Source organism: Anoplopoma fimbria, chromosome 21, assembly GCF_027596085.1.
Source record: "Anoplopoma fimbria isolate UVic2021 breed Golden Eagle Sablefish chromosome 21, Afim_UVic_2022, whole genome shotgun sequence".
Lineage (NCBI taxonomy): Eukaryota > Metazoa > Chordata > Actinopteri > Perciformes > Anoplopomatidae > Anoplopoma > Anoplopoma fimbria.
In genome coordinates, this window is record NC_072469.1 from 16,570,022 (window position 1) to 16,586,551 (window position 16,530).

General features: G+C 44.3%; 1 protein-coding gene across 5 annotated transcripts in view; it reads left to right on the forward strand.

Moving 5' to 3' along the window:
• Positions 1 to 16,530, forward strand: part of ntng1a (netrin g1a) — a 99,052-nt gene continuing 82,522 nt past the window's right edge. For 4 of the 5 annotated variants that reach the window (XM_054622902.1, XM_054622904.1, XM_054622906.1 and 1 more), the window contains exons 1-2: positions 1 to 46; positions 9,815 to 10,483. In XM_054622902.1, coding sequence (XP_054478877.1) covers positions 10,235 to 10,483 — 249 coding nt within the window. In that variant the 5' untranslated portion in view covers positions 1 to 46; positions 9,815 to 10,234. Of the gene's footprint in view, positions 47 to 2,418; positions 2,461 to 9,814; positions 10,484 to 16,530 lie in introns of those variants that run through there. The other variant, XM_054622903.1, reaches the window with a different exon arrangement.

Genomic DNA, 16,530 nt, shown 5'->3' on the forward strand with positions numbered 1-16,530 from the left:
GTGGCTGTCCTGCTCCTCTGCGGTATGAGGCACTGAGGAACCAAAGGTGAGAGGCTCCGGCAGCTGCTTTTCTTTCTCATCCCTCCATCCAGTCAGCCTCCATCCAGTCAGCCTCCATCCAGTCAGCCTCCATCCAGTCAGCCTCCGACAGGACGCCGGAGCGCCTAAACTTTTGAAGCACCGAGTGGGTGTCCGAACTGTGCGTCGTGATTAGAGTAAAGTAAGCCCAGTATTCTGAGAAACAGATGCTATTTTATTTATTTTTTTCTTTTGCTGCTGCTGGTTATCTTTACCTGCTTTCATTTGGCACTTCCCCCCCCCCTATGTGTCGGAATGTACTAAGCAGGAAAAAAGGAAAAGAAATGGAAATCAGGTGTAGCTTAGATGTTGTAGTCTCCACACTCTTGTCAGGAAAAAAACAGATCTTTTATTTCTCACACTTTGAACTGCTGTGCTCTTACGTTTCTGTCCATAACTCACCTGTTCTGTGTGTGTGAGGCTATCCAGGACTCGCTGCGTGTCCACATCTAAACCCTTTAACATGCATTGGTCGTGCTTTGTGCAGATAATAACACACATGATTCCTGCTCGTTTGTGGATAACACGGAAGCAGCGCTCCTGACATCCAATTGATTTTTTATTATTATGATTATTTTTCTCTCTCTCACGCTGGATAACCATCTTTGACCTGTGTTTCATCTTTATAAACCAATCCGTCTGGTCACAGGGAGACTTTGACGCACGTCCTGTGTCTCTCTGACGGCAGCAATGAGCGTTACAAGCCCCCCAGCACCGGGTGATGCGTCCGGGGGGGATTAGGGCCTCTCCGGGCCTGGACCGCAGGCATCGACACATATCGGCTGGTCGACCTGCTGAGAGGTTAACCTGTGTCGTGACCTGACTGCTGCTAACACCACCCCCCCAGCTCTGACAGCTTTGTGGTAATCAATGACATGTGCGAGAAGAAGACGGTGCTCTTCTGATCAAACTGACCTCGTTAGGGCTTCTATTGTGTAGATGAGGCTGAGATGATGTTAAGCCGTGTCAAAGACCCGGTTTACTTTATAATAACTTATTTTATGGCCAATTATCAGCGGTCAGTTTCTTTTTTTTTTTTTTTTTTAATGGCGCTGGAGTGACACCTTTTGTCCTATGTGAGTTATTTTATTATAAGAAGACCTCCTCTAGTTTGGAGTGTTTGTTTAATGAATTAGTCGAGGGTAGTTCAACTCCATAAACACATAGTTTTATTTGCATAATAGAGTTGAATCACTTTTTTTTTTTTGGCAACAATTACGCACCATTCAGAATTTTTTTTGAAGAAAGCATTTGGCATCTGAGGACGCACAATGGCCTCAACACTTTAAATAACCCATGTTTTGAACACGCTGTTTAATCGCAGTCATAGTTATAATTTTCTTCCTTCTATTTTACCCGGATGCAATGATTCCTTTGAGACCATTAACGCGCGCATTTCTTGGATAATTTAACGCGATCCAGTGAAGAGGTTCAACTACGGGCGATCCTCCTCCCTGTGTGTGTGTGTGTGTGTGTGTGTGTGTGTGTGTGTGTGTGTGTGTGTGTGTGTGTGTGGGGTTGAAGGCGAGGTGGAGCACGGGCTAGATGGGTGGGGAGAGAAACCATAGGTGTGCGCGGGTGGGGGTGGGAGACGAGCTGAGTGAGTGCGCGTCTCCTCTGATATCATCCCCGTCATCTGCGTCTGCTGGGCGGGCGGTGCTGCGCCGTGCCGGGGGGGAGGAAAAGAAACAACAACCAGGAGGGGATGCGAGTCTAATTGGTGTGATCCAATGTCCCTGTTGAGTGGCTGAAGACTATTCATAGCGGGGAGAAGAAGAAGAAGAAGAAGAAGAAGAGAGAGAGAGAGAGAGAGAGAGGGGACGAGATTCGCGCAGAGATCCGCAAGCTGGACTGTTTGGAAAATAAAGGAATTATAAAGAGGAGGGACGCACGAGAGCAGGTCAAAGTTTGCAGAAGTGGGCTTTTTTTTTTTTTTTTGGGGTGGGAGGGGGTGGGGGGGGGGGGGGGGTGGTTGGTCTTTTCTGCGGACATCGCTGCGCCTCAGATTGACTCCGTGATGGAGTGACACTTGGAGAGAGGATGATGGACACCTTGGCACCGGAGCCCGTGCTCAGATACCCCCCCCGTTTACGGTGCTGACCGAGCCCTCTGGACGGCCATCAGTCATTCGCTGTGTTTTTTTTGAAGTGGCAGGAAAATCCTCCTCTTGATCGTTTTTTCTCTCCCCTCAAGCCTCGGTCTCTCCAAAACCCAGTGAGTGAGAGATGGTGCGCACGGCGATTCCTCCGAGACTGACGCGCCGCACTCATCACATTCCTGTCGAGGAGCGCGTCTTAAAGAGCTCCTTCTCTTCACTCATCTTCATTCTGCTGCTCTGAACTTGTTGAGCGAGGGGACAGGGAGTACCTTTAACAAGGAAATGTAAGTTTTTTTTATGTGCGTTTGTCCTTTTTGCTTGTAAAGTTTACTTGGTGTGGATCATATCCTCTCCTCTGGCTGCGTGTGTCTCCTGTAATGAACAGATGAGCAGTGGGTAGGAAGCTGTGGCTCTTCTTCTCCTTCTAAACAGCACAAAAAGAACTTCTAAGCCTCAGAACCACAAAGGAAGAACTCTTCATATTAACAAAAGAGGAAACCTTGAATGCTTCTGAAACTTGTCAGCATGTCTTCAGGTCATTTTAGAGGCGCCCCCTTGTGGAACCTATGACCTCATCGTTGCCCATCATCCATCACGCATAATTCCATTTGTGTCATGCTGCAGCCAGTTGGCCTAGCTTTAATGATATGAGCAGCCTGTTACAGATTTGTTTTGCTACGAGCTCTCAACATTGCTGCACTCTTTACTCATGCATTAGCTTCTCATTTGATCCAAAGTGCTTGATCTCAATGCTCCTTTGTGATTTACAGCCCTGTGACTTGAGGCCGATATTATTACACAAAAGTCTGAGGTCTGTTTAATGCTCTTCCGCAACGATATTATCTATAGCAATTATAATCTGCATGACCCTCGCGGTTTTACCTCGGCCTTGTATCGAACCTTACCAATTATTCTTTTAATTGGTAATTGGTTTGTGCGCGTAACTATTATATATAAACATGGTGTCTTAAGGGCTGAGGCACATCCTGAGTGGATGCGAGCACACTGTGCATTTGAAGTTCAGCATTTTGGGAAAAAAAACTGGATGAGTTATTATTAGACTTTCCAGTTGCACCTCCCAGTCTTATGGCTTCAGTTAGTGTTTCACTCATCCTGTGAAATAACGACGGGCGATAAGGACTCCTCCTGCGTTTTACTTCCAGCACGCCAGAGCTACCTGGGCGAGCGCATTTGTTTCGAGCTAAAGTGGACATTTTGAGTATCCAGACATGTCACCGTGGTTGCAGAGTAATGTGCTAGCAGCCTTTTAGGAAGAGTGTCTTTAATAATGCATGAGGTGTTCCCGTGTCGCCAAGAGAAGCATGCTTGGTGGCGAGGAGAGGCGGCGGGAGCGAGAGGGATGGAGGGAGGCGTGATCTCGTCTCACTGTCTCATCCCCCCCCCCCCCACCCACGTTCACTGCTGTTTATGTGGGGCTGGAGTAACTGGCCCCCGGGGGTGTTCAGCTCGACTTGGGTCAGCACTGGCACAGTCACCCTGTCAGAAGGGCCGCTCTCGCACATACAGAGTGCATGTGGCAGTCTGCAGCTCCGGGGTGGGGGTGGGAGTGGGGTAGGGGTGGGGTGGGGGGGGGTGGCTGCAGTAAGAAGTGGGACAAGGGGGAGTGATGGAGGATTGTGGCAGATGCAGCTGGTGGAGGCAAGTGGAGCACGTCTTCAGCCGTCAGGGACCGGCTTGCCTTCAGAGGCCCGACCTGTCTGGCCCCAGTAGACGCCGGGTTTGAGGAGAGGCTGCAGCCACATCCTGTTAAAGGAACCATTACCTCAGCAGGGTTCAAGCAGGACCTTTTTTTTTTGAGAGCCAGCACTAATCTTGCCTTTTCAGTGGTTCTCCCAAATCTTCTTTGTCAGGGTAGGAAAAAAAGCCTCTCAAACTATGAGAATCTAAAAACTCTAAACTAATGAAATTCTCTCTGGGTGAGGCACTTGTTATGGCTCAAATTTGTATTCCATGCAGGTTTCCCAGACAGGTCGTAGTTCATCACATCAAAGGTGGAAAACAAGCCTTGACGCTGGCAGTATTATCTGTTTGTCTAACCGCAGAGCAGAGCCCCAGCTTTGATTCTTCCTGACGCTGCCCACCCATCCCTAAAGCGCCGCCACTTAACCAGCTGTCAACTCTCCAGCCATTTGCTACCTGTCGTCATTATTAAAAGATCATAAGCCTGCCGATTAGAGGCGGCGACATTTTAAGAAGTGGAGAAGAGCGCTAAGTGATGGGCTGACTCGGAGGCAAGCCCCGGGGATGTATTATGGGCGTGCTCGCTGTTCCACGGCGAGGCTGGCTGTCATGTTTGTGGGGCCACGCTCCACTCTCCGTATGTTTATTCATGAGGACGGCCGCCCTATTGGCAGGTTGTTAACAGACAAGATTAGGGATTCTGGAAAGGCAGGCAGAGAAATCTGGTGTGTGGAGCTCAGAGAGAAGGCAGGAGGATTTTTTCTCATTTTTTCTGAAGCCCGGCCAGCTTCTATCTTTATCCATCTTTCATCAGGTTCTGACTGTCTGCCCTCCTGTGTGTCTGCACCTCTCTCTACAGCGCTCTTAATATGAAAGAATATGAAACAGGTAGAGGCAGAAAAGATGAAAGTAGCTAGAGACAGGACAGCAGCAGAGTCAGAAATTGCCCTTGAAAGTGCATTAAATGCGTGAAATTAAAAATGAAAGGGGGGAAAGTAGCTGGGATATAAGCGGTAACCTTGTAATTATTCCACCTCGCTCTGTGCTCTGCACATCCTTTAGACCTAAAGTGGACAGTTTTCTTTCAATTATGGGAAATTTATAATAATATAATGTGCAAATGTTTTTTTTAATAGACAGGCAGGTGTGTAAGTACTGCCCCCTGTGGGCCACCGTAGGTGATTGGTGTGAGATTATGACCTGACGGTTCTTTCCATTGGGTTCTCGGTGAGGAAAGAATGGGCCTTTTTGGATCTGGAGTCTGGAGCAGTTCACAATGTTGGTCCCACTATAGCCAGCAGCAGGACAAAATGCTGAACCCACTCAGACTACTGGTCAGTAAGAAATAAAATAATCCATATGTGCAATAATTGAAAAGTGGATGGATGGTAGATGAACTGATTGTGGCCAAAAGGAGGAAAACAAATAGTATTTATTTGCCAATTTGAATGTGATTTGAATTTTGAGTGTGATTTTGCAGTTTGATAAAATTGCCACGGAAAGCGCTCCAAGTGTCGTCTAAGTGAGAGGGTATGTTCACCTGCAGAAGTTTTCGGTTCAAAGTGAGAAAGAGGTAGAAAAAGGGCAGCTATGAGGGACGTGCTCCTTCATTTGATGACATGCATGATTTACAAGTGACTCCCAGCAGTAGTAAAGAGCGGCTCTGGGGACTTGCGTGTAACATTTCCCCTGTGGTTCGGAGAAACACTCCGTCATGCTCGACTGGCCCCGGGGATGAAATAGAAGCGGACACCGAGGGCTGTTTCTGGGCCCCAGAGATGGGGGAGCAATTGGGTTCACGGGTGTATGTTTGGGTGGGTGGGGTGAACTCACAAGCACTTCTCATCTTTAAATACAAAACCGAGCTTGCGGTTTGCAGCGCTGGCGGGTTGCTTATCTTTGGGTCCCCTGTGGTGTCGGGCGGGCTGTGAAGGCTCAACTCACAAACCGGTCTACAGTAGTGTGTGGTTCACTAGCACTGTGTACGCTGAAGGCCTATATCTGACCTGAAGGAGCCAATCGGTTTGCTAAATTTGATGTTTCTGATTTTCAAGCAGAATGACATGCCAAATATTTATCCACCATAACTATTAAAAAGATGAATGAGACACTAACTCAGGTGAATATTTTAATTGAAGTATTTTAAGTGTTTAATACCTGCCTACACATAACATTTTGTCTACTTAACTTCCTTTCATCTTCAGTTTAGTGTTCAAACCCTCCTTTTTTAAATATCGTTAAAACATTAATTAACTTTTACTTCCCTCTCTGTTACACCTTAAAATTGCTTCTTTAACTTTTTTGATTTCACATTTCTTTTATTAACATTTTTCATATCTTTTTTCATATTTTATTCATAGGTCCTGCTCCACTCCAAAATGTGTTTAGCTTATTGTTCCTCCACTTGGATGTTTGAGCCTCACGGTGCAGAATGATGTGTGTGCGGCTTTCACCTTCCTCTGCTGAAGGGGGAAAGTTTCTGAGTGCTCTCCTATCGCAACTAGTTTGTAAACTAATCTCAGTCCAGTGTACATCTACAGTGTAGAAGTGGGATGTGGAAACTAGAGAATAGTTGTTGAATTAGTCATGTGGCCTGTAGTTGAACTTTTTTAGTAAAATAAAAGTTGTATATTAATAGATACTACATTATCAATTAGGGTAGATGTAGTTTTTAGATTTTTTTATGCAGGTATTTAAACATCGCTGTGGAAAAACCACATCAGCACAAACTATTTCCTTTTTCACCTTTGTTTTTTGAAAAACATTTTTCCCCATGTGACTTTTTCACATATTTCAAGTGTGTTCCCAACACACTGGAGGTAACGCCATTGATAAAATGTGCTAGATGAATGTGTTGTGACAATGCTTCATTAAATGCATTTTATTTTATTTTATTTTATTACAAAAATAGTTAGCCTGGCAGTCACACCCAGCGAACTCCCCCGTTACTGTAAGTGTTTATCCCTCTGTGCCTACGGTGCACTAAATATTCCTGTACACGCAAGAACGTCAGACTTCCTGTGAGCGCGCCTCCTCTGATGTCCTCAGACCTTGATCGATGGTTGGAGGAAGCGACCTGCCCTAAAATAAAAAAAAAGCTTTTCTCACTTAAAATGCACATCCACACTTCTTCCATCTGCTCTCCTCTCCCCTCCCCTCCCCTCTCCTCCTTGGAAGCGACGGAGGGTTATAAGCAGGGAGTAATGAAAGGAAGGAGCCGCTGCGTCCGGGAAGGTGGAGTGATAATGACCCCTGCTTTTGTGATCTCTTTTGCTTGTTATCCAAGCCACGCCACCGCTTGTTGTCTCATTACCCAGGACTTGAACCTCTGCACGTGAATCACACACACACACACACACACACACACACACACACACACACACACACACACACACACACACACACACACACACACACACACACACACTTATACAGACACTCTCTGGCCATCTCTTTAGTCTCCTCCCATAACACAGTAATATTATGTCTCTTAATGGGAACAGGGAGCTCGGTGCCAAAAGTTCCTCTGGATAATTGGCTGCTTCCTCACCTGCTGACATCGCCCCCATTGACATCCTTACATTTTACATTTAAGGTGCTTCATTTCTTCCCCCCCTTAACTTCTTCCTCCTTTCCTCCGTCCTCTGAATAGCAATACCTGCGCTTGTATTCTTTTTTTTTTTTTGGTTTTACATTGTCTGGTGCAAAATCGGATCCCAGCTTCCAGCAATACCTTTGGCTTAGACTTCTTTCTACTCATGTAATTATCGCTATTTTGCACAAGAATGGCAATTTCTTAGATGCATCTTGTTGTGTCATGTTCTTGAATTCCTCATCTTTACCAAGATTTTCTGCCAACACCTTCTTGTTTCCTGTGGAAATAGATGATGCTTTTTTCTTTGTGTGCACTTGCTGCTTTCTATTTGATATACTTGTATGCTACTGAGCCTTTTCCCCTGACCTTGTCTGCTCTTTAAAATGATGATTTACATTCCATCAGATTGAAATTGCTCTGAATAGCACAAAATATCAGACACCGATGCAGCTCAAGGTCTTTTTTACTTTGTCACAACACATTAAATGTATACTTTTAAGAGGCAAATAGCAATTACTATTACTATTTCCACATTCCTATACATACACACATGTGAAACGTTTTGTTTTTCTTCCGTACGTCAAATCTCCGGATCTGTACATCTTAACACTGTCTCAGTATTCAAGAGAATCATCTGAAAGGCGTCTAGTCTTCAGAATTCTGGAGTTCTGTTAAATGTGAACACAACTCCTGTACTGTCTATACAGTATATTCTTTTTCCCGTATTGTCTTTCTCACATTACAAAGGTCACCTCGTCGTTCCGTCACAACTTGTTCCCGACTGATAGTGCTGAAATCCAGACTTTGTATATACATCTCTTGAAACGCTGATCAGTTTGTGGTATGCTTATAATATCTTCCCCCTTCTTTTCTACCCATACACTGTTATTTTTTTATTTAATGTTGTTGTGGCCCAGTATATAATCTAATCTAATGATAAATTGTAATTGGAGTTAATAAGTTAATAACACAGATTTTAAAATAAAAAACACTGTCTAACACAGTAGCTTCTTACTGTTCACTGATGACTGGAGGGTGTATTGCTCAGCACACAAAATCTCCTGCAGTTATGCTGCAGTTTGAAGCCGTGAGACATTCCACATACCTGTATCCACGGGCTCATCCAACTGGCTCACTGCTGCGTTTCTGGATAGAGAAACATCAAGGTATACACACGTTGAGGATTTTTGTTCAAAAACTAAATCAAGAAAAGGCTACTTCTTATTAAACTGTAACGTATGTCCATCGGAAGTAACGGTAGGACAGCGGGAGCAAGTCTGATGCTGAGCTACAAAAACTTTTGACAAAAGGAAAAGTGAGGCCACCGCTCACAGTGGTTGGCAGATATAAATGGGTGCAATGTAGCCTGGGAAAGTAAATCACCGTGTGTGATACAGTGCAGAGGCTCCAACTACAGACAGCTAGCGCATAAGAGAAAGAACGTGAAAGCAGCACTAGCCACAAGATATTTATATGTTGAATACACTTCCTGTAAGTCGCTTTGGATAAAAGCGTCTGCTAAATGACTGTAATGTAATGTAATGTAATATTTAGTGGCCACTTTATCCTGTTTGAGTGAAAGTCTGGTGTTGTGATTTTCACTTGTTAACTCTAGTATAAAGCTGCTATGATCATGTTTTTTGTATTAACCAAGGATCAAATGACGGTGTGTAATGTGCAGGTTGAGGCACAATAAGCTGAAATATAAAGATTTGAGTGATGGCAGTCCACTAACTGACTAAGTATTTTTTTCTATAAATGTATTTTCATAACCATTGAATGTATTCGTTCACTGCTATACATTCTCTCTTTTCCCACAAGTATATAAACAATAGTTATAAACAATAGTATTTGATAGTAATATCCCACACAGACAGTTTAGCCTCTCTATGGAGGCAATCAACATTAAGTGGAGCACCTCACAGTTCTGCTCCTGCTTAAGACTGCACCATCTGATCAGATCTAGATGTCTACTCTTTATCATTCCAGCTCATGCAGTGTGGAGTGTGTGGGGTGTGTGAGTGGATGGAGAAAGCTGAACAGTATATGTAACACTGTAGGCCCGACATCGCTGAGTGAGATGAGGGTTTGGTGTGAAAGCAGCAGGATCCAATTTACCCCGATGGCCTCACTTCCTGATTTTCTTTGTTTTGATGGACAACAAACACCAACATGGCACCCCTACCTTGCACCCATCCAGCTCTCTACTCACACATACGCCTTTCACACCGTGCCATGGCGGCAGCTAATGTTCTCTCACTGTCAAATTCTACTCCCACAAGAGAGGTATATTCACCCCACCCCACCCCCCCCCTCCCCCTCCTTCTTCTGTTTCTCCGCAGCACCGGATCGCCGTGCAGGAAGAGGACCATGATTGACAGCCGGGCGAGCTGAGGAGACCTGTCACCCATCCTCCTATCAGCGTGTCAGAGGGCTATCTCCCTCTCTCGGCCTCCCCCTCCCCTTGTCCTCCTCCTCCTCCTCCCTCCCTCAATCCTCCCCTCTTATCTCCTCAACGGGCTGGAAAACCTCGCCATCCCTCGTAGTTACCCACCAACCCAAGAAAACCTGAAAGAGACAGAAATAGTAACGAAAAAACAACAAGTCACTTCTAAACAGACTCTCACTCCACCCGAGGGGGAGTTTGGCATGCCTCCTCACTCCAGTTGAGTGAGTTGGATTAAGTGGAAGTAGAAGAGGGAGCCCTTGTTAGTACCCCCCCCTCAGCAGGAGACACAGGCCCCTTCGAGAGAGGACCAGTCATGCGTTTCCATTTTGCGTTGACGCTGCAGGCGCTGTGGACCGGCGTTTGCCAGGCGGCCATGCAGCACTACCCGGCGGCATGGGGCCACTACGATGTGTGCAAGTCCCAGGTGTACTCAGATGAAGGCCTTACCTGGGACTACATGGCCTGCCAGCCAGAGGCAGCGGACATGACCCAGTACCTGAAGGTCACTCTGGATCCCCCTAACATCACCTGTGGAGACCCTCCGGAGACTTACTGTGCCCTGGTGAGTACATGCAAAAAGTGACGAAACCCCTCCAAATCTTTCATTTAAAAAATTGTACACACACGCACATAACAGCAAGGCAGCTTTCTTATCTGTGTCTGCGTATCGTGTGTCTACTCGGCTTGGTTCCGACCCCACAGCCGTGACAGACACTCTCAAAGCCTGTGTGACTCAGATACGTTGCCGGGGCTGAAGAACTAGAGGCTCGTGCCCATTGACGTCATGTTCTGCTGTTTAGAAAGCTGTTTCTGGGTGTGCACTGCAAACACTGTCTCATGTGTTGTTCACTTGCAGAAAAACTCTGACTCAACCGATGAACAAAACACACACACATCTCACTCCAACACACACATCAGAGTCACATGAAAAAATACGGTTCCCTCGTTCATTTTTGATTTCTGCTTGTCTGTTGCGTCACTCTTTTAACAGAGTCGGATGAGTGGGTGGCCTAAAAATTCAAACAATCTCTGGGTGGAATAGTGCGCAGGTGGACTAAAAATACAACAGCATGTACAGTTTCAGAAGTTAAGTGGAACGCTATTTTAAGTTCCAGTGAATAAGGCTTTTGTTTTTCTTGCATTAGCAACACATTTGCACATGCACATGTAAGTGTTCATTGCTTTTATTTTACTCATACACAGTGGCCCAGCATTCACTAATATGGTCATTTTTCACCCTTTAAATGTTTATTTAGGGAATCCAGTGCCACATTTTTACCATAGCTGTCAGCATATTTGTCTTCCTGTGAGATATGACTGCGTTTGTCTGCGTCAGATCTTCTACTGATGACTTTCAAGATAAAGTAGCAGGAGCAATGCTTGTGTCTCCTTGGCAAAATGGTGAACGTGGTAAACATTATTCCTGCATGTTAGCATGTTGACATTAGCATTTAGCTCGAAGCACCACTGTGCCTACAGCCTCACAGAGCCGTTACCACGGCTGTAGACCCGTCGTCCTGTTTCCAAAGGGGTCGCTGTGTGACTGAACAAGTCTGCCCTGATCGACTTGTTGATGAAGGGGTTCCACCCTGTCTTAGACTAGTTTAATTGGGATAATGAGGGATTTCATATGCGAACAGTACTATAAAAAGCAGTGATCGGTTGATTGCTTTACCCTTTGAAGTTCATGTGGTGCTGTTGATTCTGCAAATTACATTGCAATCATGGAAATCACAAATTCCTGATGGAGCTGAAAATAAAATGAGCCAAAACGATGCATATTAGGTCAAGTATTTAATTAGCAAAACAGCCCTCCTCCTTATTCCGGGGCGCTTTTCACTTTGAAACTCACAGCTGGTCGCCTCAGATTAACGCTAAATGATGAATCCATTGTGGGCCGGCGCGCTTTACCAAGTCATCAAAGATTCTCTCAGAACAAACGCACTCCTCAACAGCTTCAAGAGCCCCTTTAGATAAATAGCGAGATGTATCCAGGAAAAAGTAGTGAGTTGAGCAGTATAAATACACGGTTTCCATCGTCAGAAAGTCAGCTGAGAGGAGACACAGAGGAGCAGACAGGGATTAAGAAAATACAGATGACAAAGACAGCGAGGGAATGATCAAGAGAGAAGCGACACGTATTCAACATGGGGGAGACATAGACCCAGAGGACCATGTGCAAAAACACACGGTGACTGAAGTCCTAATATCTCCTGCGTGGGGCGGGATGGAGGCTCTGGAATGTGAATAATTCAGCGTGTTTTGTAGCTAATGTGTTTTATTCATAGGACACATTATTCAGCCCGACATCTCTCAGGCACTTTTGAGAAAAAACGCTGACTCCTCTGATCGGACAAGGTTGGTCGAAGGCAAAGGAGGCTGGGTGGGACGAGGGGGTAGGAAGCCATAGCATCAAAACGGGGTCACCCTCAACTCTCCCTCCGGATTGGCTCCGTGACCTCCGATTGATCCTCATCTGAATCATCCGTGTCTGACGCTTCAGTGGAGCCGCTCTAGTTGTGGACGCTGGGTTGAGAGTGAGTTTATCATTACTGTATTATTGCCAGCCTTTTAACAGTCTGATGAGCGCTTATTGAATTAGTGGGAGTTTGCGCCACGCTGTCGCCCTAATGTCTCCGGTAGTCAATGTGATACGAGTGCTTCAATTAAACAGGCGTGGTTTGCTCGCACATAACCATTTCCTCTCTCCGCTCTACTGTAATCACACAAACACGAGTGAAATATGACCCCTTCCGTTTGCCGTGGAGCCCAATTCTCTGTAAAACGGTTTATGTTTACCCCAGGCAGTAACGCGGCTCCAAATCAACATCACAACAATTATCATTGATATTTCAGCGCACTCTGGCTGCCAATACGCTGCTGCAGTGTCAATAGTGGTTTGTATCGTAAGTCAGATCATTGCAGATTCGGGGCAATTATCATTAGGGCCTCTTTATCGGAGAATTTCATCTCTCTGGTAATTGATTCCGCGCTCGCAGGGGCGGGTGTATTTTAAAGGCCTGCGACTGCTTCCTGGAGAGCTGAAGGTAACAGACACCAAAGCCTGACGAAAGAAGAGAGAGAGAGAGAGAGAGAGAGAGAGAGAGAGAGAGAGAGAGAGATGCAGCCGGAGGGTGTGGTGCTCATATGAGCATGGTTACCTTAGGTTGCAGCCTTCATCCCACACACACATATACACACACACACAAACACACATACACACACACACACCACTCTCCCCAGTGAAGGCTTTTTATTCTGCTTCTAGCCTGGTGACCTTTTCGATAGCAATAAGCTGGCATTCACTGAACTCTGGCACACAAATCTGCCATCATATGAGATTTCACTGTCCCCTCCAGTTTGACTCAGGCTGGCCTTTAAAAGCCTGGACAGGTCGCAGAGCCACGACCGGTTGATGATTGACTTTGTGCCGGATTTAGGGGGGAAAAAGCTTTGACTTTATACCAAAAATGTGTAAGTTGCAGAAGAAGCTGATTATCATTAAGCAACTTGTCTAAAAAAAACGACACATTGACAACTCTGATTATTGCGTATACTCAACATCTCCATACTTTAAAAGTTACAAAGAAGTAAATGCAAGTACTTGTGTTACATTTAGACAAGTCTGTGCTGGCTAGTACAAGTAGAGAAGTAGCTGAGATGAGTTATCTCAGTTATCAGTAATTCATTTATTTTGCTAGAGGTTTAAACTGAAGTAACATCCATTCAGTTATTCCAACAAACCTCTTTTTTTCGATGCACATGGCAGTAAACATGAAAGAAGGCCCTTTTCTAGGTGTAGCTTTATAATTTATACCTCTCATGCCCGTGTGCGTGTCGATGTCTTTATGCATGCATGGAAGTACTGTATGCCTCTATTTTGTGCCATCAATTTACAACCAGGAAATGCTGATGAATGCTAAAACCTGAGTCCCGGCAGGCCGATGCATTTCATAACCAATCAAATCTAAATTAAGAAAAGGAAGGAGATTATTAAAAAGGTGGTGCAGCATGAGGTTCTCTTTTTTAGCCCTGATGAAAGGTCATTAAATCTGTGCTGTGATAAGAGAAGGTAGCTCACAAATACTGTCTTAAGCAGAGGACTAGTATTACCAGGAGGTCTCATGGGATTTAGAAAGTACCCCCTAACGTTTGTGTGGTGCACACTTTTATTATATAGGTCTATTTATGTTTATATAATACCCACAAGATCACTTGCTCTGAGTGCTAATGTGTTTCCATGCCTTGGAAGTGAGATGAACCTCATGAATTTGCGCCTAAAATGCTGTCAAAACCTTAATTTACAATTGCCAAGCAGACTCCATATTTGTCAACCAGAAAAGAGGCAGAAAAGAAGCTTGGAGAAAACAAAAAAACTTAAATAAATAAATACAACCCCAAATCACCAAGATTCTGATTCGCACAGGACTAATATTAACATTTAACGAAATATGGTCGGTCATTTGCGGTGGAATTGTTACACGATAAATTGCGGACATGGCAGATTTAAACAGGATTAAGATCACAGTCGATGTACACAATTATTGGAAAGTACCAGAGGTCCCTGGGTAGTACTAGCAGTTTATGTGAATAGATTAAACTGTTAAACTGTCGTTTTACTGATCTTGGGAATGTTCTGGGTCATTATCTGTATGCTGATATAGAAAATGCCTGACGTTATAGTATGGTTAATGGATGGTGCAGTCTTACTGGGAGATAAATAAAATATAGCAGAGTTTTGCAGGAAGATAGAGCAAAAGTAAATCGAAAGAGCAATTAGTTTTTTTTAAAATGGCTGTCCTCCTCTATTTCAGTGCCAGCATTAACAGGTACTTTTTAATTGTTACATGAGCAATTTTAGCCCTGTGTTTTAACAGAGCTGTGAATTTATCCTTGGTAACAAACAGGATACACAGGGTTGTTTTAAGTGGTGTAGTTTGTCAGGGAACTGTTAAAAATAAAGACTGTGGTGAAGATCAGACAGAAGGTGTGTGTATTGCTCTGCACGCAGTGTTGATAATCATCTGCTCGTTTAGTGATAGTGAAACCAGGTGTGCGTCGTTAAATCCCTCAACTCTGACTGGGCACCGTCAAGTGAAGAAATGGGAGAACTGCTGAACAATAGATGACTAAATTAAATTAGGTGCATACCTGTGTGCCCTTTGTGTGTGCTAATAGCTAACTTTAAATGTCAGAAATGATTTAAGTATCTTAAGTCTTTTTTTTTTTTTTTTTTTTATTTTACAGTTTTTTAATACTACCTGCTAAAGTCCCCCCTGTTCTTACCTGAGCAGTTGGTACGTTCCTGTTTAAATCAGGCTGAGATGCTGACAGTGCTGCTCACTTACCTGTAGTTGGAGAGAAAGCTGCAGCCTGACTGAGAAGGGTTAGGGTTAGTTTTTTTATTTTTTATTTTACTTTAGCTTTAAGTTTGTGAACCTGGCACAGGGTTTAATGACTCTTGGTCCAGTTGATATTATTTTCTAACAACCCCACCCCCAACCCCATTTTTATGTCATGTCTGTCATTCATTTTCCAATGCCCAAAGAAAACCCCAAACATTGCTATGGAGTGTTGCATTTAACTGATGGTAAAGAGTTATGAAAACAAGGGAGTGAAAGAGTAATTCTCACAAAGGATTGCATGCTTAAAATATGTGTTGCACGTTCACTGAGTAGACAAGGAACACTCCTGATGGTAATTAAGACAACATGCTCAATAAGTTGTTACTGTCTCCATGAACCGCATAATGTCCAAGAACCCGTCCGTGCACCACACAAGGGGCTTTTCTAGGTGTTTTGGCCAATAAAAGCAAGTGACGGGTTGCCGTGGGCTCCCATGACTATTATTTAGTTAAACAAGTCGGACCTTTTCCGAAGCTGATCCTGTTTAGAGGTTTCAGACAAACAAACAGCCCACCCCTTATACCCCCCACCCCCACACTGTGCCGCCTCTCAACAGGCTCCGCGCTGACATTTCATGGGAAACGAGTGCGCTGTCGGCAGCAATATGTCTCATTTCATATTGTAAAAGTCAGTGCAAGGGTTCTTGGAGGAAGGAGAGAGTTCGAGAAAAGAGACGGTGGCTTTTTCACGGGGCTACACTGTTGTCTGTGACATTCAGTCTCATAAACCTGATTAGGCGACACAGCAAAAAAAAAAAGCACAAAGGTGGCTTTTCAGAACCTTCTGATCGACTTTAAAGAAGGTCAGAGCCACAAATGTAGCAGCAATTAACCAGCATTGAAAAACAAATTACTCATTCAATAGATTTTTTTAACATCAGAGGATTAAGTCAACTTGATGCATTTTATGTTTCTTAATTCATCTCTACCAGAACAAACCAAATCAAAGGTTTATAGAAATTTGTGACCGAGGTACAAGACGTGAACCAAAACAAGCTAAAAGGAATAATGGATGTAATTCATTCGATCCTGCACCATTAGTCATTGTTCTTTGTTTGACTGGAGACTGCTATGATGAGTGCAAAAACAAGGCTGGAGTTATTATTTCTGCATAACTCACAAACAAGCAGCGTTTGAAACTCGACTGAATTGTTCACAGATATTAATCTGTGCTCAAGGGAATTCGGTCTCCCTTTATGTGATTT